At 47.0% G+C, this 26,734-nt stretch overlaps 1 protein-coding gene across 2 annotated transcripts in view; it reads right to left on the bottom strand.

Moving 5' to 3' along the window:
• The window catches only part of APPL2 (adaptor protein, phosphotyrosine interacting with PH domain and leucine zipper 2), a 38,923-nt gene that overhangs the window by 10,054 nt on the left and 2,135 nt on the right, over nt 1-26,734 (bottom strand). For both annotated transcript variants that reach the window (XM_084880121.1, XM_084880120.1), the window contains exons 2-10: nt 20,181-20,279; nt 12,228-12,287; nt 11,662-11,733; nt 9,616-9,703; nt 7,380-7,421; nt 7,206-7,264; nt 6,138-6,284; nt 2,299-2,381; nt 386-544 (exon numbers count right to left, since the gene is read on the bottom strand). In XM_084880121.1, coding sequence (XP_084736247.1) covers nt 386-544; nt 2,299-2,381; nt 6,138-6,284; nt 7,206-7,264; nt 7,380-7,421; nt 9,616-9,703; nt 11,662-11,733; nt 12,228-12,287; nt 20,181-20,279 — 809 coding nt within the window. The remainder of the gene's footprint in view (nt 1-385; nt 545-2,298; nt 2,382-6,137; nt 6,285-7,205; nt 7,265-7,379; nt 7,422-9,615; nt 9,704-11,661; nt 11,734-12,227; nt 12,288-20,180; nt 20,280-26,734) is intronic.

The following is a 26,734-nucleotide window of genomic DNA, read 5'->3' on the forward strand; positions in this document are numbered from 1 at the left end:
CAGTACTTACGGGGCAGTGACTGTGTGTGAGGTTCCTGCCCCAATACTTACTTAGTTAATGTCCAATGAGAGTCATAGCTAACATTTGAGTGCTTGCTGCCTGCTAAGAAATATCTCATTGAACCCTTGCAGCTACTTTATGATGTAGGTGCACTTATCAGTTGTTTTATGGGTGAGACAACCCCCCGATGGCCATGACGACCAGGAACAGGGATGGCCTGTGGTGTCTGGAGTCCACAAGCTGGGTTCTTACTCATACGACTATGCCGAGGACCCCGGCAGGAGGGGTGCCGCAGTGGGAGTTCCCCCCAATCTCTCCACCCCACGCTCTGACAGGACACTCGGCTCTTCAGCCACTCCGCGGGGCGGGCCACAGCATCCTCACCTCCTAAGGTTCAGGTAGCCGGCCTTCTGGATGAGGTTCCTGTTGATCTGTGGTGCAGCCACATCGAAGTCAGGCGTGTAAACAGATTCGTCCACAGAAAGGAGCTCTTGCTGGGACACCCTCATCTTCTCTGCTTCGGCTTCCAGTTCCACCTGAATGCTTAAGACAGGAGGTGTCCGTCCGGTCACTCAGCACTGGCCCGCCCCGCACCGCTGGGCAGCAGATGGCGGAGCCGCAGCTCTCCACCTCTCTGGCCTGGAAGCTGGAGCTTAGACACCCCAGGTTGTTAAATGACTCCAGGATGCACTGTTCTGTGTTCACATGACCGCTGTTTTAAAACAGAACACAGGGGTCCCACAGGACAACGCCTGAACCCAGCTACACAGTTCCTCTGCAGACAGAGGTGTCATGCTCGGAACGGCTGATACAAACTTCAGGAGAAAAGCTTCAATGAGCCCGTTCTGAGGGGCGACACCTGCAGGCGGCCTGTGAAAGGGCCAGAAAGGCGAGGACAGCAGTCAATCCTGCTCCCTTTGGCTTAGGCAAGAGCCGGGAGATGGCTGCTGGAGAGGGGGAATGACCAGGAGTGGTACCGATGCCAGGGCACCTTTTGAGATTGCCAGCCACACGCCTGCTGCCCCCGGTGGTGACGGCCGGGCTGTAAAGGCCTGAACACACTCTGCCAACAGGGCCCATCCACCCGAGAAAGTGAACTTTGGAGGCGTGTTCCACTTCGCCGTGTTAGAGGAGGTGAGACAGAATTGCAGACGTTAACTCAGAGGGGACCTTGGGACCAGCCACCTCTTGTTTCACAGAGTGAGTTCCTCGGGATCTTCTCTCAAAGGGTCTGCAGGACAGTGAGTCTGGGCTTGCACACGCATACTCCGCTGTAGGGGAGCCCATGCCCGCCGTCTGCACCATGTAACGCAGCTGGATGCAAGCTGCCACGCAGGTGAGGGCTGGCTACTCTGACATTGGGATGAAATGACAGGAGTCCGAGGCTGGTGGCCTCGGGCCGGGCCAGCTGGAGGACAGACCTCATTAGCTACACCTGCTTGTCACTGCCACGCTAGGAGAATGGAGCAGTACAAGAGGAGGCAGGTGGGAGGGGGTCAAAGCTTTACAAAACACCTAGTTTCTTACGCTTCTGTGGGTGATAAAACTGAGGACCCAATGAAAGGTAAGAATTTTCTCCCCAGAGAAATACTCATGTGCACCCACAGACAGACATGTTTCTATCCCCAGAAATCACGGAAAGTCCTCAATGGAATAAGCCCGGTGCCGGGGGTGCCCGGAGCCTCCGCTGAGCCCACCGTCACGGACGCTGACAAGAGGGGGCAAAGGGAGTCAGAGTGGCCACAGCAGCATTAAGGGCGGCAGGGTGGTCTGGAGAGATGATGCATTTTTAAAAAAAATAAGCAACTGTGAGACTGAACTCCAGGTTGTTAAATTACTTCAAAAAGGCTTACTGTTTATCAGACATTAGTGTGATGACCAGGAGTTCCTGAGAAATTGCAGCACTTCTGGCTGCTAAACCGTTAGCTCTCCAGGAAGAGAACAAGCACTCTTTCCACAGCAAGTCTACACAAACAGAGGCTCCTAACACGTGAAATTTGATTGTTACAGAAGATCCGAAGAACTCTGACTTGATAGAAAAGTTCCCCTGTGGATCCTTTAATCTTTTATTGATTTACAATCTGGGCTCCACATAAACTGGGAAATGCAGAGATCATTACTTTTAACCACACTGCTCACAAACGTCGGCAGCTAAGAAGGCTCTGTTCCTGGGAGTTCAGGGAGTGGACAGCAGCTGCAGGGGACCCTCTGCAGCCAGCAAACCCCCCTCTCCCCTCACCGGAGAGGCTGATCTGGCAGAAAGCAAAGCACCAAGACCCCCTGGAGTGCAGCATTACCTCTGAACCATGTCCGACACGGAGGATAAGAAGTTGTCCATACTTTGTGAAAACATCGCTGCTCCCTTCTTAAAGAAGTTTATCTGAAAGATAAAATTACGATATTCTGAACATCGTTCAGGAAGTGGACGGCTGAGTTCATGGACTGGGACTGACGGCGGGGCGGCTGACCCCGGCTGGCCGGCTCCTCGCCCGCAGCACTGGCAGCAGTTCCCTGAGCCCCACTCCACCAGCTCAGAGTTACCCCCAGGCCTCCGGGTGCGTGTGCAGAAAGGGGATGGTGACACCGGCTGGTCTGTGGAAAGTCTGTAAAGCTCAGGAACCATATAAGTTAAACACTTGGCATGTACCAGGTGTGTCAGTAATTACTACGATAATTCATTTCAATATCGTCAGCCTTTTTTCTGTGTGAATTCTAGACAGTGGGTTTCTAGGACAAGGATTAGGTCATCTTCACCTTTGTAGGGGCTACATCGGTGTGTGCCCAATGACATGCACAGCACCAACAAGAGACAGACACGCAGCAGGAGGGTCTGAGAGGCGAGGGTCGCCGTCTGACTGACCCCCTCCCGGAGCCACGGGCAGCTCTGAACACAGGCTGCACGGTGACATGGCTGAAATTCCAGAGGGAAAGCTGGGCTGAAGGCTCTTCCAACCCTGGCATCAGCTGAAGGGGGACGTGTGTGTACAGGAAGCAGGCGGTCCTGGCACTGCATGGTGCTCCCCGTGCCTATGGTGGGCGCTCTCTCTGCCCAGGGAAGGCCTGAGGCCCCAGTTTGAAAATGAAACTGCTGTTGCTGGCTTTTTGGGAACCCACAGAAGGAATTCTTTACTTCTGTGATTCCTAGGTATTCGCTTCCCAGAAGGTTGGGGTCCCCTGACCAGCCCTAAAGGGACTTCCTCTGTGCCTGACTGACATCCGCACCATCCCGCCCGGAAAGCTCGAGCTTCTGCCCCTTTCTAAGGCTGGGCCTTTAAAAACCTGAATATGGTATAAGCCACTCCATTTTGCACCTCTGACTGCAGAGAAGTAATGGCTGCAAACCTCCGTCATGAAAGAGAGAAAACACTCAGCTTGGACATGGGCGTCCTCTCCGGTTACAGAGCCGGTTGTCTGATCTGGAAGCAGCCCCTGCCTGGGCGGTGGGCACAGCACTGACCTCTCACCTCAAGGAGGCCAGCAGAAGCCTCCGGTACGGCCCTGAGACCTGGGGAAGTGCGTACACACCTGTCCTTGGTCCTTACAGCACAGGACAGCTGATGATCGGATTACCCAATGCAAAGTAATCCAAGCAGGGGGAGGTTCTGGCCCATGATCTTTGAGTCATACAGAGATGAGCGTTCTGAATCCTTGAAATGTTAAATATCAGAGTCCGCTGAAGGAGCATTATGCATTTCTAAGGGCACAACTTCATGCTGGCTGTCCCGCACCTTCCCCTCCCTGAATTCCACACACCCGCCCGTGTCTGAGCCCCTCCACTAGCTCTCAGCTCCCAGGGCAGGGCTCCGTATTCCCTCAAAAACCTGATGAATGGGCGGAAGGTAGGGATGAGATATTGGCTTCCACAGCCACGTCACATACTGCTCACCCTGTAAATACTATGTTAGAGTTCATGTGTGTGCCCTCATAAACCTGGACAGGCTGACAACGCCTCTATTCGTCTGCAGGAGGGAGGCCTAGTCATGACTTAATTGAAAACCTGTTTGATGAGGGCCAGGGAAGGCAGAAATGGAGTCAAACAGCCTCCACCGTGGTGGGTGGTGGCGAGAAGTCTGATTCAGAGGAAAGTCATCCAAAGAGCAAAGTTCACAGCCGTCGTGAGCAGTGGGAAGTACAATGGTCAAAGCACCAGCAGCCAACCAAGTGATGCTCAACGCACACTGATTTAAAGGGCTGCTTCAGACAACAACCAGGACTGAGAGTAAGAACTACAATTTCACCAGGATTAAAAAGTCGGCAGGGTGAGGGGCTATTTGGTCTTGTGTCTCAAAATCCAGATACTTTTCATATGAAAAGATGAAAAGTGAAATGTGCCATCCTCAGCCCCCAACAACAGTGTGCTCCGTTCTGCCTTCCCAGGCATGGGCTGCACTCGTGCTGCTGTGCCCACAGCCCCTCTGCCCCCCTCCACTCACCCCCACAGCCAGCAGCATTCGCTACAAAGGTCCGGGCTGGGGGACGTGGTGTACTTCTCGGCCGTGAAGAGTGAAAGCAACTGGAGAAAACCCATCCTTTAGCTCCTGTAGGGGCCCTCCTCTGCCCAGGCTCCCAGGCTGGCCCAGGCCTGCAGCCGGGCACTTCCTGAGACTAAGTTCCAGATACTCCCTGGCCCCGGGCCTCTCATGGGCGGGGGTTTCTGCTCCAGAGGCCAGACTGTCAGCCCAGGGGGATGACTTCCCTGCCTTCGTGCCCAGGTGTGAGTAGAGAGCGGAGGGGACCCGGCATTCTCTAACAAGTAGGATATCCACCAGGCAGAGGTGCAATGTTTAATGGCAGGAGAGGGGGAAACAGAGAAGGCTCACATGCGGGCACAAGTGCCATGGTGAGGAAGCTGGCCCAACCCAAGGATCTGCTGAGCCTCAGCCCACAGCGGGGCAGCGCTAGTTTTTGGGTTAGCCCAGCTTACTCAGATGATACAGAAAGATTACACTGTCCTATTAAATATTACCACTAAGGGCATAAGCTGACTTTAGGGTCTGCATTATTCAGCATGGTAATAACCATATTAAGATGACAGACAACTGAATTTGGATGTTTAAAAATCTTCTCTGATTCCTCCTTTCCCTGAATGAAAGTGATGTGCTTTTTAAACATGTTTGTATTTTTAACCCTGACCAGTTTGGCTCAGTGGATAGAGGCGTGGGCCCATGGGCTGAAGAGTCCCAGGTTTAATTCTGGTCAAGGGCACAGACCTTGATTGCTGGCTTGATCCCGGCCCTCGTCAGGATGCATGCAGGAGGCAACCAATTGATGTGTCTCACATTGATGTCTTTCTCTCTCTTCCCCTCCCTCCCACTCTCTCTAAAAATCAATGAAAAAATATCCTTGGGTGAGGATTAACATAAAAAATACAATATATATTTTTTAAATGTATTATGAAAATAATAGGTGCTCACATGTACGGTTTTTAAGTTGCTGACTTTTCCTTCTCAACATTTTGCTTCCTCACATCCCTGTCTGTTCCTAGATCAGAGGAGGTTTCCAGATGCGTTTCTCACAAGCCGGAGTGAGTCTGGAGTCAACTAAAGTGGGGCGACCGCAGGGCAGGGATGGCGGGCGAGGCTGGTGCACTTGCCTCACAGTCCCACCACTCCTGTCCCTGCCAGGCTGGAGCCACAGCCAAGGCCGCACCCTGAACCCGGAACCTCCCTGCACACAAATACTCCGCTGTGATTTCATTGGCAACGTTTCCCAGGTCCTACGTGCCCAGTGCTGGCATTTGCCTTAGCCACATGTCACGAGAACAGCCCCACCGAGGTGACTGTACCACACTGAGCAGGGGGGCCTGTGGGAGTCCCAGCTGTGAGCCTGGCTCCGCAGCCCGCACAGGAAGCTGCTTCTCAGACAATCGGGCCCCACCTGCTGTCATTTGGATCAGAGACAAAGGCCGTGCCGGCGCCTGCCCACAGGAGGAAGGGACCAAGGCCATCATCTCCTGCGTGTGCAGCCCAGGCCCCGCTGACGGTCCAGCCCACCGCAAGCTCTCCAGGTGCCGAGCTTCTGAGAGCTTCTGGGAGGCTGTGCATGTGTTTCCTCCTCTGACGCTGCTTGTGTGCCCCCTGTGCTCCCCCAGCAGAAGGCCGCGCTGCCCTCCGCAGCTGGCGTAGGTCCTGCCTACCTGTCCGTGGGCGAAGCCCAGCATGGGCTCCATCATGGCCATGCGCTTCCGGTACTGCAGCGCGTTGAGGGCGCAGTAGTACTGAAGGGACGAGAGGTGCTGTTTCCGCCGGGCAGCTGCCACCTCCTTCACCACCTCCGTCTTCACCTGTTGAGGTGAAAGGAGAACGTCACTTTGGCTAATGGACGTGGCAATTCCGTAGGAGCACGCAACTCCAAACCAGGCTCATTTCTACATGAGAACCATTTTTGTAACCAAGAGAACGAAACACAGATAAGGTTCCACCTCATGTTTTCAAATATCCAGGGTGACAGCATGTCCGTGCTGTGAGGCTGCCCTGGGTGGAGCCAGTCCCTCTCCTGGGAGCACTCCCAGCGCCACTCCCATTAGGAAAACAACATGGCCAGTGCGCTGAGGGCCACACACATTCTGGCCACCTGTGAGATCCTCTAAGGAAATCATGTGACAGAAAGGAAAGATACGTTTCATTTCAGGTGCCTGAAAACATCCCGTATTACCTATGGGAGTGAGTTAAAGAATCAGAGCCAGCAAGTGCCTGAGTGTCTATGAGTCAATCATGTGAGGTGCACAGCTTACGTTAAAATCATAGTGTGACTAATTTTATGAAGGTCCCAAGTTGGTGTATGAAAACTAATTTTCAAAGCTAGAACTGGGAAGTGAAAAATCTACTTTAGGAGATTTAGAATAAAAAATTTAAAAATCTAGCCGAAACCGGTTTGGCTCAGTGGATAGGGCGTCGGCCTGTGGACTGAAAGGTCCCAGGTTCGATTCCCATCAAGGGCATGTGCCTTGGTTGCGGGCACATCCCCAGTAGGGAGTGTTTTGGAGGCAGCTGATCGATGTCTCTCTCTCATCGATGTTTCTAACTCTCTATCCCTCTCTCTTCCTCTCTGTAAAAAAAATCAATAAAATATGTTTTAAAAATCTATGTATGGGAAAAGAGAGAAGAAATTCACCAAGACACCTTCAATGCCACAAACTCACAATGGGAAGACACAAAAGGAGCTACGCAAAAGAGGTGAAAACATGTACGGTGGGCGTTCTTACCTTTTCATTCTCCTTTTTCTTAGGAAGCCTGCTATATTTTGCCATGGAGAGATCGTGCTCTAAGAGTAAAGAGACACGTTAGCACCCAGGCGGGTTGAAAGGCAAGAACATTCATTCAGCATCTCTGCCCACAGACTCGCTAAACCCACACACAGGAAGGGAGGGGGCGCCTACCAGTGCTGGCGAGTCCGAAGAGATCCTTCAAAGTGCTGACTTCTGCGCAAGAGAAAAGAGACGTCTTAGAGCCAAGACAAACAATACAAGCCGGTCCAGAGCTGTGTGCTCGCCCAGGAAAGAAAGGTGTCCACGTGGACGGGAAGGCCCTGCCAGCACCTCAGGCCCTCGGCCCTCACGGGGCCCTGGCCCGGCTGGGACTCCCGGTCTCACTGGAGCCTGTGGCTTCAGCTGCACCCACACCCAGGGACCCTGACTGCCCACGGAGCAGGGAGCAGCTCCCTCCAGGCAGCCTTTGAAGGTCTATGAAGGAGAGGGACCTCGGAGACCAGGTGGAGGGCATGGTGACAGGGACTATCAGAGACCTGGAGTGTGTGTGTAAGCTCCACCTCTTCAGCCCCACGTGTTCTCAGACCTCTCTCTTCACAATGCCCTGACTATACCAAACCCTGGAGATTGCCTGTCACTGCCATCTAAAACCCGACAAAAGAACATGGGTGCTTGTTTTCATGAAAAAGATCTGAAGCAATCCCGTGTATTGGACTTTCGGCAAGCCAACACCAACAACTATTACCCCACGTGGGCGCTACCCCTTCACATACAAAGATGCTAAACAAAGTCCAAGACAAACCCCCCAAATATCATGAGAGCAATGGGAGTCCAAAGTGAAACACTTAAAAACTCAATACCTAAAAGAAAAAACACAGACACCTAAAAAAAAGTGATCCTTTTCAGTTTTAACACTCTCCATTTCTACTTTGTCAAAGCCAAGCATTTTCACATTATCTAGATTGCTTTTCAATTCAAAACTGCCTCCAGCTTTTTAACTTCTCTTCATATTATTTCTTACTCTCCTGATATCAGAGTACTTTCTCTTCCTGCATTTCCCTTCTCTCTCCTTTTTTCTTCCTGTTGGAGCAGAGCTGTGATGTTTTTTCTTAACAATTTAAATAGCTTTCTTAACATTTCTTGTGCTGCCCTCATCCAGATTCCATACTTGTACTGGTGAGCAAACGAGTAAGGCAGCAAAATGAAACACCACCATCTGGGGTGGGGATGAAGGGGGGAAGTGGGAAGTGGGGAGTGGCGGGGGGGGGGGGGGGTGGAGAGAAAGAAAGGGGGTGCCAGATTCTAAATTGGTTTCAATGCTAACTCAAGTGTGACCTGCACCAACACTTCAAATTTGTCCTGGTATCATCAGAAAAGGATACTTTAACTTTTTTTCATTGATACTCTCCTTAAAAAAATATTTATTTATTTATATATATATTTTATTGATTTTTTTATAGAGAGGAAGAGAGAGAGTTAGAAACATCAATGAGAGAGAATCATTGATCAGCTGCCTCTTGCACACCCCCTACTGGGGATGTGCCCGCAACCAGGGTACAAGCCCTTGACCGGAATCAAACCTGGGACCTTTCAGTCCGCAGGCCGACGCTCTAGCCATTAAGCCAAACCGGTTTAGACAAAAAAAAAAAAAAAAAAAAAAATTTAAATCACCATCCTGGGTAAACACTCTAATCTACATGTTTAGCTCTCCTGCAGTCATGAGGCCACTGTCACCAAAGCTGTGGGCAGACACTCTCAATTCCAGGTTTGCCTCCCAAAAAAGAAGCCAAAAGACAACCCAGGTCTTAGGGGATGATTACTTTCTTTCCAGAACATTTCTTTGAACCAGCTAACTGCCATGATATTTTGAATTTAATTAAAAAAGGTCCCCGGCTTGCGTCTATAGATGCTTGTGGCGTACAAATGGTTAAAAATGATATCCAAGCCTCCCCCACCTTACACCCTGAGAACAGTGTGCCTTTGCAAATGCTCCGGGTGGCCATACAAGCCTTGCTATCTCTGTGTATATCCTCGGTGCACACTGATTCACCTCGGAAAGCCCAGCCAGGAGATCACCTTCTCCAGGAGGCCTCCCCTGGCCCCCCAGCACCGAAAGGCAATGACGTCTTTCCGTTCCTCTTGCTATTCCTTCAACGTCTCTGTCCCGCTGCCCTCATCACATGATGTTACCATTGTCCGACTCCAAGTCTGTCTTATTAGCCTGTGACCTCCTTTAGCTGAGCCAAGAACACAGCGGGGATTCAATGCTAGTCAGTTAAATTGAACTACTCAACAAGATAGGGCGTTTCTCAGTAATCCACGCATTTAAAGAAATTAATGCAGTATGAATTATTGTTAAATGGACTAACATTTTAAAGGTAACGGGCACTGAATTCAGTTACTTTACCTGTGAGATCCTTTTCCCGAAATTGTACAATGGGTAGAACCATAGTGTCTGCCAACTGTTTAGCCAGCTCCGTATGGAGACCATTAAGCTAAAAGAAAGAGAAATCTATTGAAGAAAATGATATCCACTATTTTACTGAAACTGTCTTATTTCACCAAGAAATCGCGACGAACACTTCTGAATGGTTAGAGAGCTCAGTTACACTTCTTTGGCAAATAAATACCCTCTTAAAGCAGTAAATGATGTTGGCCTAGAGCAGTGGTTGGCAAACTGCGGCTCGCCAGGCACATGCGGCTCTTTGGCCCTTTGAGTGTGGCTCTTCCACAAAATACCACGGGCCTGGGCAAGTCTATTTTGAAGAAGTGGCGTTAGAAGAAGCTTAAGTTTAAAAAACTTGGCTCCCAAAAGAAATTTCAATCGTTGTACTGCTGATATTTGGCTCTGTTGACTAATGAGTTTGCCGACCACTGGCCTAGAGGTATTAAACACTAAGGTGAGGTTCTAACTGACCGGTAAAGTTTGCTACAGGAGTCTGAGCCATAGCTCTCGTTTGCTTACAGAGCAGACTCTGCTTCGGTGTTCTCAGGCTAAGCCACCCCCCTGGGAAGCAGGAATTGATGTGCTTGCAGTGAGCACAGCTCACTGGGTGGAGTGCTCAGCACAAGTCACCACCTCGCCAGGCCACTGTGAGCTCTCCCTCGCAGAGGGCTGTCACACTTGAAAGGCAGGCCTGCTGGGAGCCTCCGAACCCTGACATCACAGCCAGCTGCGGGCCTGGGCCTGGGAATGCTCCGGCAAAGAGAGCTCCCTCCTGAAACAGCTCAGCCGGACTCCAGGCCTCTGCTCTTTAGAAAACAGCCTTTCTGAGAATGAGACGACTGTATCCACATGGGATCCTCCACACCAGAGAGTTCTAACAGCTCCCGATTCTTTCTTCCCTCCTATCTCAAGGCCTTGCTAAAGCCCGTCGCTAACAGTGGTCAAGGAGAAATAAAAACGAACCCCATCGGCACCACCATTTGGAGCACTTTCTGTAGACAGTGCTACCTCGTATTCATGATTCAACAGTTCAGTGGCATCTGCATGTTCTCTTTTTTTGCTTATTCTTTATGACGACTTTCTAAGACAAGTTTGCAAACTCTTTGAAAGATGAAACAGTTTAAATCTACCTAATTTTGCAGAGGATTCTGCCAAGTACTAGTAGCATCTGAGCTTTTTTTTTTTTTTTTTTTTTTTTTACAATTAGGATTTATGCACTTTTTCTACAATAATACCTGTTACCACAAACCTTCCAAGAGGATTATACAATACAGATACCAGGACAGTTGTACGAAACCCTTTGCAGTGAGTGGAATCGTGCTCTCCCAAAAGAAATGTCCACCCCGACATGTGACTATTTGAGAAAATGGTCTTTGCAGATGCAACAAAGGGTCCTGAGATGAGATCACCCTGGGTTATCCAGGTGGGCCGTAAATCCAATGACAAGTGTCCTTATGAGAAGAGAGGACACAGGAAAGAGAAAACACATGGGGTGAGGCGGAGTCTGGGAAGGCCATGTGGAGGCAGGGTGAGGGGAGTGATGCTGCCACAAGCCAAGGAACACCTGGACCCACCAGAGGCCAGAAGAGGAAGGACGGATCCTTCCCTAGAGCCTTCGGAGGGAGCATGGCCCTCAAACATCTTGATTTCACACATCTGGCTTCCACAACTGGAAAAAATAAATTTCCATTGTTTTAAGCCACCTACTTGTAATTTATTACAGCAGTCCTGAGAGGCTAGTGCACCCTCCGTAGGAAACGAAAGTCTTGGAAATCTTTCTTTTGGCCTATTGCTCATGTATATCAAAGCCCTTCCCCTCAAACTGGAAACAGGATAGTATACAATCACTTTTATGAAACAAACCTTGGAATATCAACAAGTTAAGATAACTTCTCAGATATTTACGTAGATATCTAAAAATGGAAAGTGGACCAAAGTAAAAGCTGAAAGAAAATTCAAAAACGAATAAAACAATTTTTTTTTTTTTTTGCCATGTTGCTAACTTACCTCATCCACCACTTTGGAAAAGTAGTGAAGTGTAGAAATTACTTCTTCATCGCCTTTGCCAAGAGCAAAATTCTAAGATCGAAGAGTAAGAGAGCCAGGTGTTATGGAATGCTTGGGAATTCAGCATCACAGCATCATCCCACCAACACCCCCACACCAACTTCCTTCCTCCTCCCAAGAGCAGGCCAGGCCAGAGTGTCTAGCACACAACTGCCCCTCCCAAACTGTTCCTTCGTTGGCCATCACCCTCTGTTCAGACACCATGGTATCTGTGATTTCCTGGAATTGTTAGTGTCAGTTCACTGTAGTCCCTCAGGTACCATGAGCCCTCCCTCAAGGGCAGCTGATGACTCCTGTAGGCCTTTGAGAAGGCATCATACAGACTCTAAGATAATCACCAGTGACAACTTATTAGGGGAAAGGAAAAGGCAAGAAAAAATGGAAACGGATTATGGAAAACAAGAGAGGGAAAGGGGGCAGGAGGAAGAAATTGGAGAATTTCTTCTAAAGAGCTCCAGTTAAGAGTCCTGAGCACAGCACCACATGCCATATAAGTGTCAAGGTACCTGTTTCTCATATGCCAGCAGCTGCTTAGAAAGCTGTTGAGTGGCCAGGCACATTTCATTCTGCGGAGAAGGAAAAGCAAGTAAGACTTGTCCAATGTGTGTGCAGTCACTGAAAAATGGCACCTCGGAGAATTCCTTTAAAATATGTGTGTAAAATAATTATTTTGCCAGAAATTATTTGTAAAATAAAAGGTTAAAGCTTGTGCTCCGCCCCCAACCATTTACAAATTACTGCTCCTGGTTACTGAGTCAATAAACAAATGTAAGGAACAATGACAGCAGGGTCAACAAGGACATGGTCCCTGTGCTCCCACAGGGCTTACTGGGAAAGCAGACATCAAAAAAAGAGTTGGAAGCATAAAGAGAACCTCAAACGGAATACTGGATGCGTTAGGGGTCTGACAGGAAGACCCGGAGGGTCTGTAAGGAAGAGATGTTTTAAGCAGACCCTGAACAAAGACTGGGAGTGAGCCACGGGGACAGCTGTCCAGGAGGGACTGTCCTGTGGAAAAGCGCACAGCCTGTTGGAAGAGCTATAAGGGGAGAGGAGAGGAGCAAGGGGTGCAGGCGTGGAGGCGGGACAAGGCTGGCAGGGCAGGCAGCGCCAGGGCAAGCAGGACACGGTGGCCCAGATTTAGACTTCATTCTGTGCAGAGGGGATTTCAGCAGCACCAGGACATGGCCCGATCCTACCGAACAGAGCGCTGGGTCCGTAATGATGGAGGGTAACACAGAAGCACAGCTGCAAAGCCCGGAGCGGCCCATTCTGTGCCAGTTTTCACTGTCCATTTCCCTCTCCTCTTACTCATCCCTCTAATCTCTGGCTGCACAGCAGTTTTCTATAACTATCCCATCACTAATGCATCCAGCCCAGAAAGCGTGTCTTATGTTTCCCAAGCTCAGTTAAAGCTTCTCTTTAGATTCACGGCTGATTCCTAACAGAAGGGCAGAACCAGCAGTCCAACCTGGAGCAGATGGAGGAGGGAGAGGTGTGGCTGGCCTGCCTTGGCGCTGGTTCTCCTGAGCTGGCTGTTCCAGGAGGGGTAAGGCCTCGGTTCTGCAGAGACTTTTCCATTTTTCATGTTTTCCTTTGTAAGACCCAGCAGAGCCTGATCCTCCTTTTTTGGACTCCCTTTGCAGCCGACTGGCTAACCCTTTCCCTGCCTTCCTTCAGCTGCTCCAAGGAACAGGCATTAATGGACCCTGAAACGTGGCCCCGTCCCCTTCCCCCCAAAATAAAGCCAAGCAAATATAATGAAAGTTCCTGGCTTTGGCATAATACTGGGGTGCTACCCCTTTCCAAACCAGCCAGAGCTGGCAGCTAGGAGGAAGGCAAGTGACCAGTCCACAAGCACTATGTCAGCAGCCAGACAGGGATGTGCACACAGCAGGCACTCAGCGAGTGTTTGGTGAATGAATGTACAAGTTTAGAAGATTCGTCTGAATTGTAAATTTAAAACAATACCAGAAAATCATGGTGTCAGGGAGAAAAATACTTCCTAATCCTACAAGGAAACGTCACACATGACTGGACAAGGATGAAGCAACAGCCAGAAGGCAGCCCATCTTCAGCAGCGTTGTTCTGAAGGTCAGAGTGCCTGGGAACAAGGGACTTAGCTCAGCCACTTGGCTAATTCTTACTTCTCTGAGTTAAAAGCAACCGGTTTGAAATGGATTTGTTCAAGCTACCTTGGCCTCTGCCTGGGGCAGCACCATGCAGACTACACTTCTTAGACCCACAGAAGTGCCCTAACAGCAGCAGCTAACATTTACAGAGCAATTAATTCATGCCGGATGCCACCCTGAGCGCATTCCAGGCCTCAGCTCAACAGGCAGGTTCTAATTATTAACTCAGTTTTATAGATGAAGAAACAGGCACAGAGAGGTTAAGCCACTTGTCCAAGGTCACACAGCCAGTCGGCAGCTGGGCTGGGATGTGAATCAAGTCTGGCTGATGCTTGAACAGTACTCTCTGAGATCCCAAGCCCTGCTAAGAGACAGGAGAGAAGATCTCTGCTTTACACTCAAGTTGACCAGCTCTTCCAGTAAAGGGACAGACAGTAATTCTTTTTGGCTTGTGAGATATATGGTCGCTGTCACAACTGCTCAATTCTGCTGTTGTAGCATGAAAGCAGCCAAAACAACACATAAATGAACGAGTGTAACTTCCTTCCAAAAAAACTCTACTTACAAAAAAAAAAATAATAAATAAATAAATAAATAAATAATAATAATAATAATAATAAATAGGACAGGGTATTGCCGATCCTGCTTTGGACAATGTCTCAGGAGGCCCACCTCTCTGCCACTGCTGCCTCAGGAGGCTCTCCTTTGAGCTACAACATCTCAGATCCAAGAATCATTCTCTATTCTTCTCATTCTTTTTTATTTTTTTGGCTAAGTCTAAAATATTACTCCCTCAAATCTGTATCCTTTAGAGACTGGCCAACAGAAATGCTGCCACCCTCCCTGCCTTCAAAACAAGCACGGGCCACAGGCTGTTTGACTTCTTCTCTTCTTCAGAGCTTTCTGTAAGCGCTGCAAACGTGGTGGAAAAACTGGCCGGGCAGCTGCCAGCACCAGACTGCGCCCGGCCGCAGGAGAGCACGTGTGCTGCTCACACAACCCGCCGCAGCGCAGGGACGCGGGGCACCACAGGCAGCAGCTGCTCTCCCACACCACCGAGTCCAGGGGCCTCTGCCATGTCTCCCCCAGAAACCCCGTATGAAAAGCTGTGTATTTTCAGGTGTGTGACTTCAGGCAGCAAGACTGTTCTACCAGCACAACTTCCCTGGGAACAAGCCAGAAGCACAAAGGGGTCGGTCACAAATGCATCCTGAAAACAAACTATCTTCGTCTGCACAGAGCGCCTTACAAGACCAGCTGGCACCTGACTCACCTGACTGTGCTGTAGACAAAGGTTTATGAAATGTTTACCATCATCAGCTAATGAATCCACGCCCTGTCAGGTAAGCCCGCACAATTATCTCTGCAGCAAGACTGGCAAAACGAGCTTGAGGAAAGAGTAAATATTGGTCATCATGATGATAAAGAGAGCTGCTAACATTCACTGAGTTCTTCCTAGCACGTGGCCTTGCTGTTAAACGTTTTTCATATATGATCACATTTAATTCTTAGAATGCATCTACGAGGTAGAGAGTGACTACCACAAAGGACAGCTTTCTAAAATCACACAACTTGTACGTCAGACCTGACAGACTCAAAACCCAGAGCCCAAGTTCTTACCACCATGCTATCCTAACCCAAACGCCACGCGATAGCTAGTTAGTACCCAGCGGGCAGGCCCCGCAGGGCCTGTGACAGGAACACAGACCCCACACTGTTCTAGCTGTAGTCCGGAAAAGGTGGCCTCTTCAATCCTGAATGGGCTTCTGAGAGGAAGATTCTTTCGATGCTCTGAACAGCCATCTGCTTACCACCTCTGCTACTTGATGCCTCCTAAGAATGCTTTAAAAAGGTGACCCGCTGGAGGGTTTACTGACGGATCTCCTACGTTAAACAGAACCTCCTAAGGCTGTCGCCACGGCAGGAAGACCAGCGATTAGCAAACCCGAAAGGAAAACCGAGCTTTTGGCAAAGGAGCGCTTCTCAATGCAAATGCCACCTGAGAGCCCAAAGCCGCTGCAGACACGCCCTCCATGCGGAGTGTGATGCAGAGGACGGGAAAGGGGCAGAGGAAACCCACTGGACTCAGCCACATGGAGGCATCTGCTCTGACTATTCCAACTATATGGCCAGAAATGCTGCCCACAGCCAAGGGGCAAAAACAGCAGCTCTAAGTTCGGAAGGAGGTGGGAGTCAAAGAACACTGGGCTCTAGTCTGGATGATGATGGATGACAGCGCCCTTAGCTAAGGACTCCAGGAGGGGACTTTCTGAATTCAGCCCTTCATTCAACACCTGTGTGTCATTCAGGGGGGCGGGGCATGGTGCTGGGCATAGGAGACAGAGAGAATCTGCTCCCTGGGAGCTCACAGTCCACAGAACGACAAGGAAACCCCACGTGCTGTATTGTAAGTGGCCTGACCAACAAGTACACAGGCACCTGGGCACACAGGGCATTCTGGCCAGGAAGGGAGAAAGTTAGAAAGGAAGGTGTCAGGCACATCTGGGACTTGAGGTCAGTCTTTTTTTCTTTTTTTTTAAAATACTATATTTTATTGATTTTTTACAGAGAGGAAGAGAGAGAGATAGAGAGCTAGAAACATCGATGAGAGAGAATCATCGATCAGCTGCCTCTTGCACACCCCCTACTGGGGATGTGCCCGCAACCAAGGTACATGCCCTTGACCGGAATTGAACCCGGGACCTTTCAGTCCACAGGCCGACGCTCTATCCACTGAGCCAAACCGGTTTCGGCTGAGGTCAGTCTTAAAAGCAGGGAAGGAGAGGGAGGGATGCCTGCCAGCCGGAAGGGCATAGCAAAGGAGAGCCAAAGGTGAGGCTGATGTTCAGTTCATGAACCTCTGCTGCGCCGTCCCAGGGAGCCACAGAAGCGTTTGAAGCCGGGGAGGGAAGGGAGGTTTGCATGCGACAAACGGAGCTGTAGGGTGGTGGAGAGATTGAAGGGGACACCTCCCTGAAGACAGGAAGACCATCTAGGAGAATGGTACAATAGCCCAGGTGAGACTATGCATCTATTCAGACACCACAGAGGTTTCTCACCTTTTTAGCCAATAGCTGGAAACATAGCAGATCTTTCTAAGTAACCTGTCTCTGCTTTGTTAACGCCTGAGAAATGTACACAGCTCGAAAAACCTATAATGGAGTACTCCATTCCCACATGTGCAAAGGCACATCTGACAGTGAAAAGATCAGATGCGACTCCAGGACTGCTATAAAAGGCTGAAGACAGCTTACACTGTCACTTCATTCTGGCACTTAAGCCAAATAAAACTTAAAATCTCCCCAAACTAGCCACAATCAGCAAACCCATTCGCATAACTTTCCTCTAGCTTGCCTTGCCCTTTCTCTTCCTAAAACAGGTACGAAGGGCATTTGCTATATCAGAATACAGCAATCTACTATGTGGACCGACTTAAAATATCTTTTTATAAACATTTGTCAGAAGCATAAACCTGGTTTTTAAAATATAATGAAAAACTACATCTTGCTAAGTACCGCTGTTTTTAAAAATAAAACTATATCAATCTAACTCAACAGATTTGGGTGTCAAATATTTAAGGAATAATGTAAAATAAACCATAAAAACATAACTTAGTGAAAAAAGTTGAATGAAAACATTGAGAAATAATACTACACATATATAAATAAACCCATCGAAGAGGAGTCAGGAAAGTTTTCTCTTTCTAAATTAAAAACAAAACAACACCTAAGTCTTTAAACCTGAGAAACCAGCGACCCTGACCCAGCTGCTGGGAATGCTCAGCGCGTGTCTGATTCTGGAAGCGCTAACCAGCTGTTCCCGCCGGTCTCTGCTGCAGGAAATGCCGAGGCAGGAGGAAGGGTTTCTGGCTGGGAGGAGAGCCCGTGTGATGGTCATGTGGTGTGAACTAAAAGCCAGTTACAGCCTTCTGGAAAGCAAAACCTACTTAACTTTGGCAAAACGTCATTTTCTGGCTCAAAAGACAAAACGCGTAAGAGAGTGCTTGAATACCTCCCAGCAAATGACTCTGACAGATATGCAAAGGCAGAGCAGAGACTCCTGGGAGTGGCAGAGAAGACACAACAGTCCCTTAAGCCTTGGTGTTCTTATACCTTAAACAGAAAAATCATTTCACCACAATATTTACATTGCTGAACAGCAAAGCAGCACAGATATAGCCCAGTAAAAATTTTTTTCTATTTTCTTCAATTCTGAATAATTAGGAAAAAATATGCATACAACATAATAGAGCTTAAGAAAATTGACAAAGTATGTGCCCAGTTTCTGCATGTCATACCAAAGAAACATGCAACATTACAATTCGTTAGTCATAAGAATTAGTACCAATTAGTAAGCTATAGTTGCATAATACATTTTAGCTTGCAAATTTCTATCTCTGGCCTGACTTCTGGATGACTGACATACTGGCCATCTCTCTCTCTCTCTCTCTGTCTCTCTCTGTCTCTCTGTCTCTCTGTCTCTCTCTCTCACACACACACATACACACACACACACACACACACACACACACACACACACTTCTTCCTGTGTTTTCCCAACTATCCACACTGATGTTCAATTCAAAACCCAAGCATTACTCTTGATTCATCCTTTATCCACCCAACCTCTTCACATCCAATCAATCTCTGATCTTCGTACTAAATGCCTCTGAAATTCATCCACTTCTTTCCATTTCTACTTCAGGCTAGCATACCCATGCTTATTATTAAGGGTTTGGGCTCTGACTTCAGGCTGACTTGCTCTGCCATGTATTAATGGGATGGACTTGGACAAGGTACTCATCACCAGAATCCATAAGCCTCTTGACCTATATAAAATGAGGATAAGAATAATACACATTCACAGAGTTGGTGGGGAATTTAAATGAAATGATCAAGTACTCAAGAAACCTCAATTCTCACAATCCTCCTTTTAGGGGCCCAACACAATTCCTCTGGATCCCCTTCTCTCCTAGCACTAACACTCTGAGGTAATTGCTCTGTCTCCCAGCCCAACTGTAAGCTCCTAACGGCAAGAACTGAGTCCACATATGACATGAATAAATGATTAATAAAACAATGATGATAACAATGAATGATTATATAGAATATTAAGAGCTATCTCTCTCTCTATATATATAAAGGCCAAGTGACAGGAATGACAGAATGACCGATAGCTATGATGAGCACTGCAGTGGCCAACCGGCCTGATCAGGGCCCCAAACCCTACCATTGCCCCTCCCTCCTGCTGGCTTGGCCCCGATTGGCCCCCATCAGGGTAGGCTGGCTAGATCCCACCCATGCACGGATTCGTGCACCACGCCTCTAGTATAATAATGACTATACATGAGTATTAATATATATTGTAATTATGTACTGACTGTGGTATTTCTTTAGAGAGCATCAATGAGGAAAAGAAACATTAACATGTACAGCTTTAAATCTGCAAAAAAAAAAAATCAATAATCAAAAGCATCAGTTGGCATAACATTTTGATGTGTAACATAATGAATTTTATTTTTAAGTAATTCTCAAGTCTTCTCTTGAAAAGTAACATACATGGGCACTTCTTGATCTTAAAAAGATCCACTTTTGCTACTCAGCAATTTATTTTCCATGGTTTTGCAAGCCAGAGATAGCTGTTCCTCAAAACAAAAAAGCCACCAATAGTTTCAGAACTGTGACTCAAGTCTTTTCAGAGGAAGTGCTTGAAAAAACATCTCTACTCGCCCGCACTGACATCTAAGACTGCCCATTTATGATCAGACAAAGGGCATGTTTCATAACACTGAACCCACTCATTCACAAGAAGGCAAAGGAGACTCATGTTTCCCGTTGGGGTTGAATTTTTTAAAAAATTAAGAGAGTGCCCTAACCAGTTTGGCTCAGTGGATAGAGCATCAGCCTGAGGACTGAAAAGTCCCAGGTTCGATTCCAGTTAAGAGCATGTACCTTGGTTGTGGGCACATTCCCAGGGGGAGGTGTGCAGGAGGCAACTGATTGATGTTTCCCTCTCATCGATGTTTTAACTATTCCTCTCCCTTCTTCTCTGTAAAATATTAATAACATGCATTTTTTTAAAATTAAGAGAATGATGTGGTCCCTTTTCTACTAATTACAGAGAAATCACCCTCTTTTTTTTTTTTTTTAGCAATGAAAATAGATTGTCTTCAGTGTTTGAAGGTGGACAGAAGTGAGAAAAACAATTCTGATTTTATTTCAAAAAAGTAAATGGTGTTTTACTCCAAATTTCTCAACCTCCTGAGAGAAGCTGCAGATGAGGGCAGAGGGCCCCCACTCGGCCTCTCGGTGAGGGGCAGCAGGATACCTGGGCTCCGTAGACGCGCTGCATGGCCTGGAGCAGCTGGTTGGTATAATCCGTGAGGGTGCCAGCATCTTCTTCAAATACACTCAGTAAAGAGCGAGTCTGCAAGGAATGAAGAAAAGAGAACAATGTTACTTCTAAGTGACAACGTTATAGAGGAGGTAGAAAACACACACACAGAAATCGGGGGAGAAGGTGCCTGTTCTCCGGCTTTATTCTTGTAGGTACTAGTCAGATTGATTCCTAAAGCTGTAATTGAGGACTCCTTTTCTAATCCTTCAGGCCTCAGAACGGGGGCAAACAATATAATTTGAGTAGTGGGGGGAGCAAAGGCAAGCCAGCTTTTAAAAGATTAAGGCTCAGAGCTATTATCTGTCCTACCTCAGCACCAATAAGTCCATCCAATTAAAAAACAAAGAGTTAAAAGGGTGGCCTCTCCCTTCAAGCCCATAAATTGAACACCATGTCAGGCCTGTCTGTGCACCCAGGGCGTGGACACCGGCACTGCATCGCCCAGCAGCTAACCATCTGTCTGCTTTCTGCTGTGCTGGACATTGTGCAAGCGTCTGTGACTCTTTCCCCTTACAGTCAACTTCCATGTCTCTCGTCATACCTGATCCAACCAATTCTCAAACTCACGGCCAGGAAATTTTGTGTACCCTGGGTCCACCTGCAGCAGATCTGGGCACAAAACTCAAACAGCAACTTAACAAGAATCCAGTTTCTAGTCCAGTTTCTTCGGGAAGACTAGCTTCTCAGTGTTCCGGGAGGAGGAGCAATGTCATTAGGTAAGAGGTATCTCCTGACACACGCTGAGCAGCAAGGACCTAGTTATACATTGGATGGTGTCTGACGAAGTACCAAGGCATCAAGTAAGAGACTTCTGTTCATATGCCCAGCAGAGCGGGATTTTAAAATACCACCTTAATAATCATGGGATCTCTATTTCAGAAAATAGACCTAGAACGGAGAGTAAGTTATGGAAATGCCTTTAAGAGGTGATATCAAAGCACTTTACAAAGGACAATTCATTAAAACTTATTATTTCCCTACAAATAAATTCCAAGTCCTTCATTCTAACCCCGTGATCGGCAAACTGTGGCTCTCGAGCCACATGCAGCTCTTTGGCCCCTTGAGTGTGGCTCTTCCACAAAATACCACAGTCTGGGCGAGTCTGTTTTGAAGAAGTGGCATTAGAAGAAGTTTAAGTTTAAAAAATTTGGCTCTCCAAAGAAATTTCAATCATTGTACTGTGGATATTTGGGTCTGTTGACTAAGGAGCTTACCGACCACTGTTCTAACCGATCTCTGGTAAGAGAGCAATGACTGTCCTCAGAGCACCTCAATGAACTGGAGCAGGAACCTAGGCACTTGGAGCATTTGTCCCACAAACTCTGGTGCCCTTCACAGCAGTACACGCTCCGCCTGGCTTTGCCCCAAGTGATCACTGAGGCTAAAAATACCTGCTCTGAGACCACTGTGCTCTCCCAGGACCAATCCTTATCCCCAGGACCAGAACGCAATGAATAAGGAAAACGTAAGACCGGTTTTTAAAAAGCTCTCAATGAGATCAAAATATCACAGGGTGCAGATAGTGTGTAATTCGCCTGTTAAAACAGAGTTCTTCAAACTTTTTACAATTAAAATCCACAAAACAACTTTTATCAAAGAATATCATTAGTATGCACACACACAGACTTTTTTTTTATTCCATTCTGTTCTGAGCCACTTGTAAATAACAATCTCGGTTTGTGACCTACTGGATCTAATCATCCATTACTGGATGTCAACCAGCAGATAAAAAACATTGGTTTAGGATTCTTCATTCCATTTCTTTAAAGTATCCTTTTTATTTAGGGGGGGAAAAAACGATTGCTACAAGACATTCTCAGAACCTTCACTGGATGGTTTATCACTCTCATAGCATTCATTTACACATGCAGCTCTGCCTTCACCCAGTATCTGGTGAAACATTGTGCTGGGAACTGAGACTCAAAGGTGATGAGAACCAACTCTACAGTCTCCAGGAGCTTAGTCTGCTGGTGCCTCTCAGAGGATCTGGGATCTCCCTGGAACCCTAGCAGTGCTGGATCCAAATATGCAGAGTTAATGAGATAATGAGTGTAGATAAAATACCTACCAGTGCCTGACACATAGTGATAGCAAATGATACTGGTGATACAGAAGATAATGAATTTTCATTGCTTAGTCTCTGGACACTAAATGCATGTTTTAATTTTAACACTACAGCAACACTGTTATCTAGGCAGCTCGCCATAAATGTCATCTAATAGTAGGGACCTTTCCTGGTGCCAGTGCTGTAGGAGCCCACCAATGTTATGATTCTGATATCTTTCTTTGCTATAACTAATGTGTCCAGGAGACTGGGAAGGGAAGAGAGGGATACAACTGGATTGGGAATATTTAATTTTTTTTACTACAAGTGACAACCATTTAGTTGAGTCTTATTCATTGTTTTCAATACTTTTAGGAATGAAATAGAATGGAAAATGAGAAGTCAGATGAAAAGAGAGGACTTCTGTAAATATCCCTCACAAAGAGAAGAGAACAGCACCAGAGCCAAGGAGGAGCCTGCAACGGAGGGAAAGGAACATGAGATTAAAAATGGCGGCAGCAGAAACCGGTGTGGCTCAGTGGATAGAGCGTAGGTCTGCGGACTGAAGAGTCCCAGGTTCTATTCTAGTCAAGGGCATGTACATTGGTTGTGGGCACATCCCCAGTAGGGGGTGTGCAGGAGGCAGCTGGTTGATGTTTCTCTCTCACCGATGTTTCTAGCTCTCTATCCCTCTCTCTTCCTCTCTGTAAATATATTGATTTAGGGGGGAAAATGATTGCTACAAAACATTCTCAGAACCTAAAAAATCAATAAAATATATTTTAAAAAATATGGCAGCTAGAGTAAGTGAATGCTGCACGGATATGCTACCAGGAACAAACTGGTATTACAACTATAATATAGAAAACTTTCTGAATGATCAACAGAAAGCTCGCCGGAGAGAACACTGACCCCTGAGGAGCGAAAGTGGAGACTGCATAAGACTGTACACTTAAAAATTGTTTTCTTGAAATATTAATGTTTATTGCATGTAACATTATTATATTTAAAATCGTTTTTCTTGAAAATAAAAGAAAATAAAAATAGGGAAAGAAAAAAGATAGAAAACTAAAACTGCCATTTACTCTGTACCTATGTGTCAGACACTGTGCTGAGCACTAAATATTTACTTTATTTAATATTTCCAACAACTTAAACGAAGTAGATGAGAACCAAACCCACTTTACAGTTAATGAAACTGAAGTTCATCAAGGTCAGGAAACTTGCTCAGCCTCCCAGGGCTGGGAAGCAGCAGGGCTGGGGTGTGAAGCCCCGTGTGGCTGGCCGCAATGGCCATGCTTCCTCCACTGTGGGAGGCTGCCTCCGACCCCCGGCAGGGTAAGTTTTACCCGGGGGCATGCCCTTGGGTCCACATCTCACAGTCCTGCCTGAAGGCAGGATAAAGGCCGTCCAGCGGGCTTCTCTTTGGTCAGCTACTGTCATGCTCTCACCTGTGATAACTGCCAGGAACCATATCACAAGCGTTGGTGTTTTTCTTTCTTTGCACATATTTACCATGACAGCCATTAAAACTGACAGGAAAATTCCAATCTTCCCTTTGTAATTTAACTAGGCTATGATCTCCCCTGAAAAAAAAAAAAAATCTATCTATCTATCTATCCCCGGCTATCTCAGACACTGTTTGGATATTAGGCAACATAGTAAAAAGTTAAGGAATTCCTTGGCAAGCAGAATGGGGAAAACAGACAGATGGCTGATTTAAACTGGCCCCATCCAGCACCCTGACTCACCTGCCTCTTTTTCCTTTGCTGGACCACTCCCTTAAGCATTAAGCTCTCAGGACAATGAAGTTCTCATCAACATTAAATAACCTTAGGAGCAAAGCCTCACGTCTGTTGACCATAGAGACAGAGTTTTGGCCAAACTAGAGGTAACATCTAGGCCTCAGTTATGTTTCAGCTCCGGGCCCAGAAAAGAAGCAAAACAAGACAAAGCAACACCATGGCTGACATTAGGACCAGATACAATGACTAGTGACCCCCTACCCTAGTGCCAACCAGTCAGAGACCATGACCCTGAACAAAACTCACCTGGAAAGTTGATGAATATTTTATTAAGATCCTCCCCTGAGACTTCTCCTAAAATTCTCCCTTTTGGAAAATACATAAAAACCCTTAAGGCAAAGGACCAGTGCCCATGCCTCCTCCGCCCGCCTCCTTTCCTCAGCACGTGTCTTTCCTGAGCTCTCAGGGCCCTGCTTTTGCATCTGTGACTTGTTTCCCACGTCCACACAGCCCAGCTGGCTCACTGCGTCTGCCTCCGTGACTTTCTTCCTAAAAGGTTAGTCAACTTCTTGCGCTAGAGTTCTTGACCCTGAATTCTTTCTTTGCAGAACTCAAGAGCTGAGGTCTGCCACCACCACTAACAATATCATTTACCAGCTCCACTTCTGCTTAAACACATATGTGGAACAACAGCAACGTTGTGAGGCATAAGGAAGGAATGAGTCCAACAACCAGGCAAAGGCACACCAGCTGTTCAAAAAGTCTACAAAAATATCAGAAAGATACTGGTGCACGTCACTTATAAAGACAATAACAGCAATCATTTATGGAGCTATTACTATGACAGGCAAGCATGAAGACACTTTACATATGCTCTTCATTCTTCAGAAGAACTCCATTAAGTACCTATTTTCATTCTAACTTTAGAGATGTCAAAACACAAGTTAAGAGAGGCTGAGTAACTTGCGTAAGGGCAACAGTGGCAGAATCAGGATCTGAATTCCATTCTTTTTCTACTACCCTCTACTCTCAAGAGTATGCCTGGCCAGAAACACAAAACCTAACACCCTACGGACACAGCTCAGCTCCACACCATCCCTCTATCTTACAGGAACTGGGTGTTACCTAATAAAATAATCCTAGACTTTTTTTTTTTTTTACTAAAGAATAGCCATATAATTATATAATGGCATAACTTTAATAGCTCTGATTAGAAAATATATATAGTTAAATTATATATGCAAGTATTTTGTAAGGTGAAAATAAAGTTCTTACACCTAGCATTTGGCAGAGGGAGAGAACTCTCTCAGTAGAGCCGAGTCTACTGAAAGGAAAAATGTCTGTAAACAAAGAGAAGGGTGTGTATGGGGGGGGGTGTAGGGGGGAAGAACCCCTCCACCATGAAGACATAACCACCATGCTGTGCTCTGAGGCATCTTGCTGGTCTAAAGACAGGCCTGGTTTGGTTAGAGAAGGCTAGTCCCAGCTGGACTACTTGATGCATAATCTCAGAACTAATCTTTTCTCTCCCTCTGTGCTTCAGCTATGCCAAATGCAAAGGAAATAAACAAACAAAAAGTTAAAACCAAACAGCAAGCAATCTGCTTCTGTCTGCACCTTATCTCAGAAGTAGACTATCTACACAAAAGAGAAGCAGCCCCTGCCGAGGTCTGAGCTGCAGCAGCTCAAAGCTGCACTTGTGTTCCTATCACAGCAGTGTGCACGCTGTGCTGGGACTGCTGCTTTCCTTATCTATCTCGGGAACAGACTGTGAACCGGCGGAGGGCAGGCACACTCATCTCATTTGTCACTGCTCCCCAGCATCTAGCAGCGCCTGGCGTGAGGCAGAGGCTCACTAGCAAACGGCCATGCAGACAAGTGTCTCAGTGCCTAAAACTCTCCATGTCATGTATCAGAAGTAACCAGAAATAATACGTGTATGCACATAAACCAGCCGTCTGAGACATCGTGCGGTACTAAAAAGGACTCGAATAGATGTGGTGAAGGGCTGGCAACTGCTATTCATCTCTTCCTGGGTCACTATGTTCAAATACAAAAGCTTTTGTGTTCCTTTAACGAAGCCTGTGCAACCAGGTCACTGGAGCAACCCTCATAACTACTCCACATAAAACTAGAGGAAACGAACAATGGTTCCTTACGATCGTTCCCTTTCAGTGAGACAGCACTTCAGGTCACTGATGACAGAAAAGCCAGGTGTTAGGTGGCTGGGCTAATCTGAACAATACAGGCAGACTGCTTGGGCTCCAATCCTGGCTCTGCCCCTTGAGCAAGTTATTTAACTTCTCTGCTCCTTGGTAATTTTAATAGGGCACCTCACTTCAAAAGATTGTTGGGAGGATTAAGAGAACGAATACAAGTAAAGCTGAGAACAGCATTATTTAGAACAGTGGTTGGCACATAAAATGCACGTGTGATATAGGTGTTTGCTATTGGTTTTATTCTTTACACATAAAACAAAGGCACTGGATTAGATTCCTTCCAGTTTCAAGTCTATGAGTTTCCTTTAAGATACATGTGTTAAATAAATATGCATTGATGATTATCCATTGATGATTATAACTTTCTTGAAAGTTAGCATCCATTCAACCTCACCAAGAAACCTAGAGGGGTGACACCCAAATCTCAAAAGCAATGACAAATTCCCTACATGAAGAGGCACATTAAGCAGGAATGAC

The sequence above is a fragment of the Pipistrellus hanaki genome, assembly GCF_964339955.1.
Source record: "Pipistrellus hanaki genome assembly, chromosome: 3".
In the NCBI taxonomy this organism is placed as follows: Eukaryota; Metazoa; Chordata; class Mammalia; order Chiroptera; family Vespertilionidae; genus Pipistrellus; species Pipistrellus hanaki.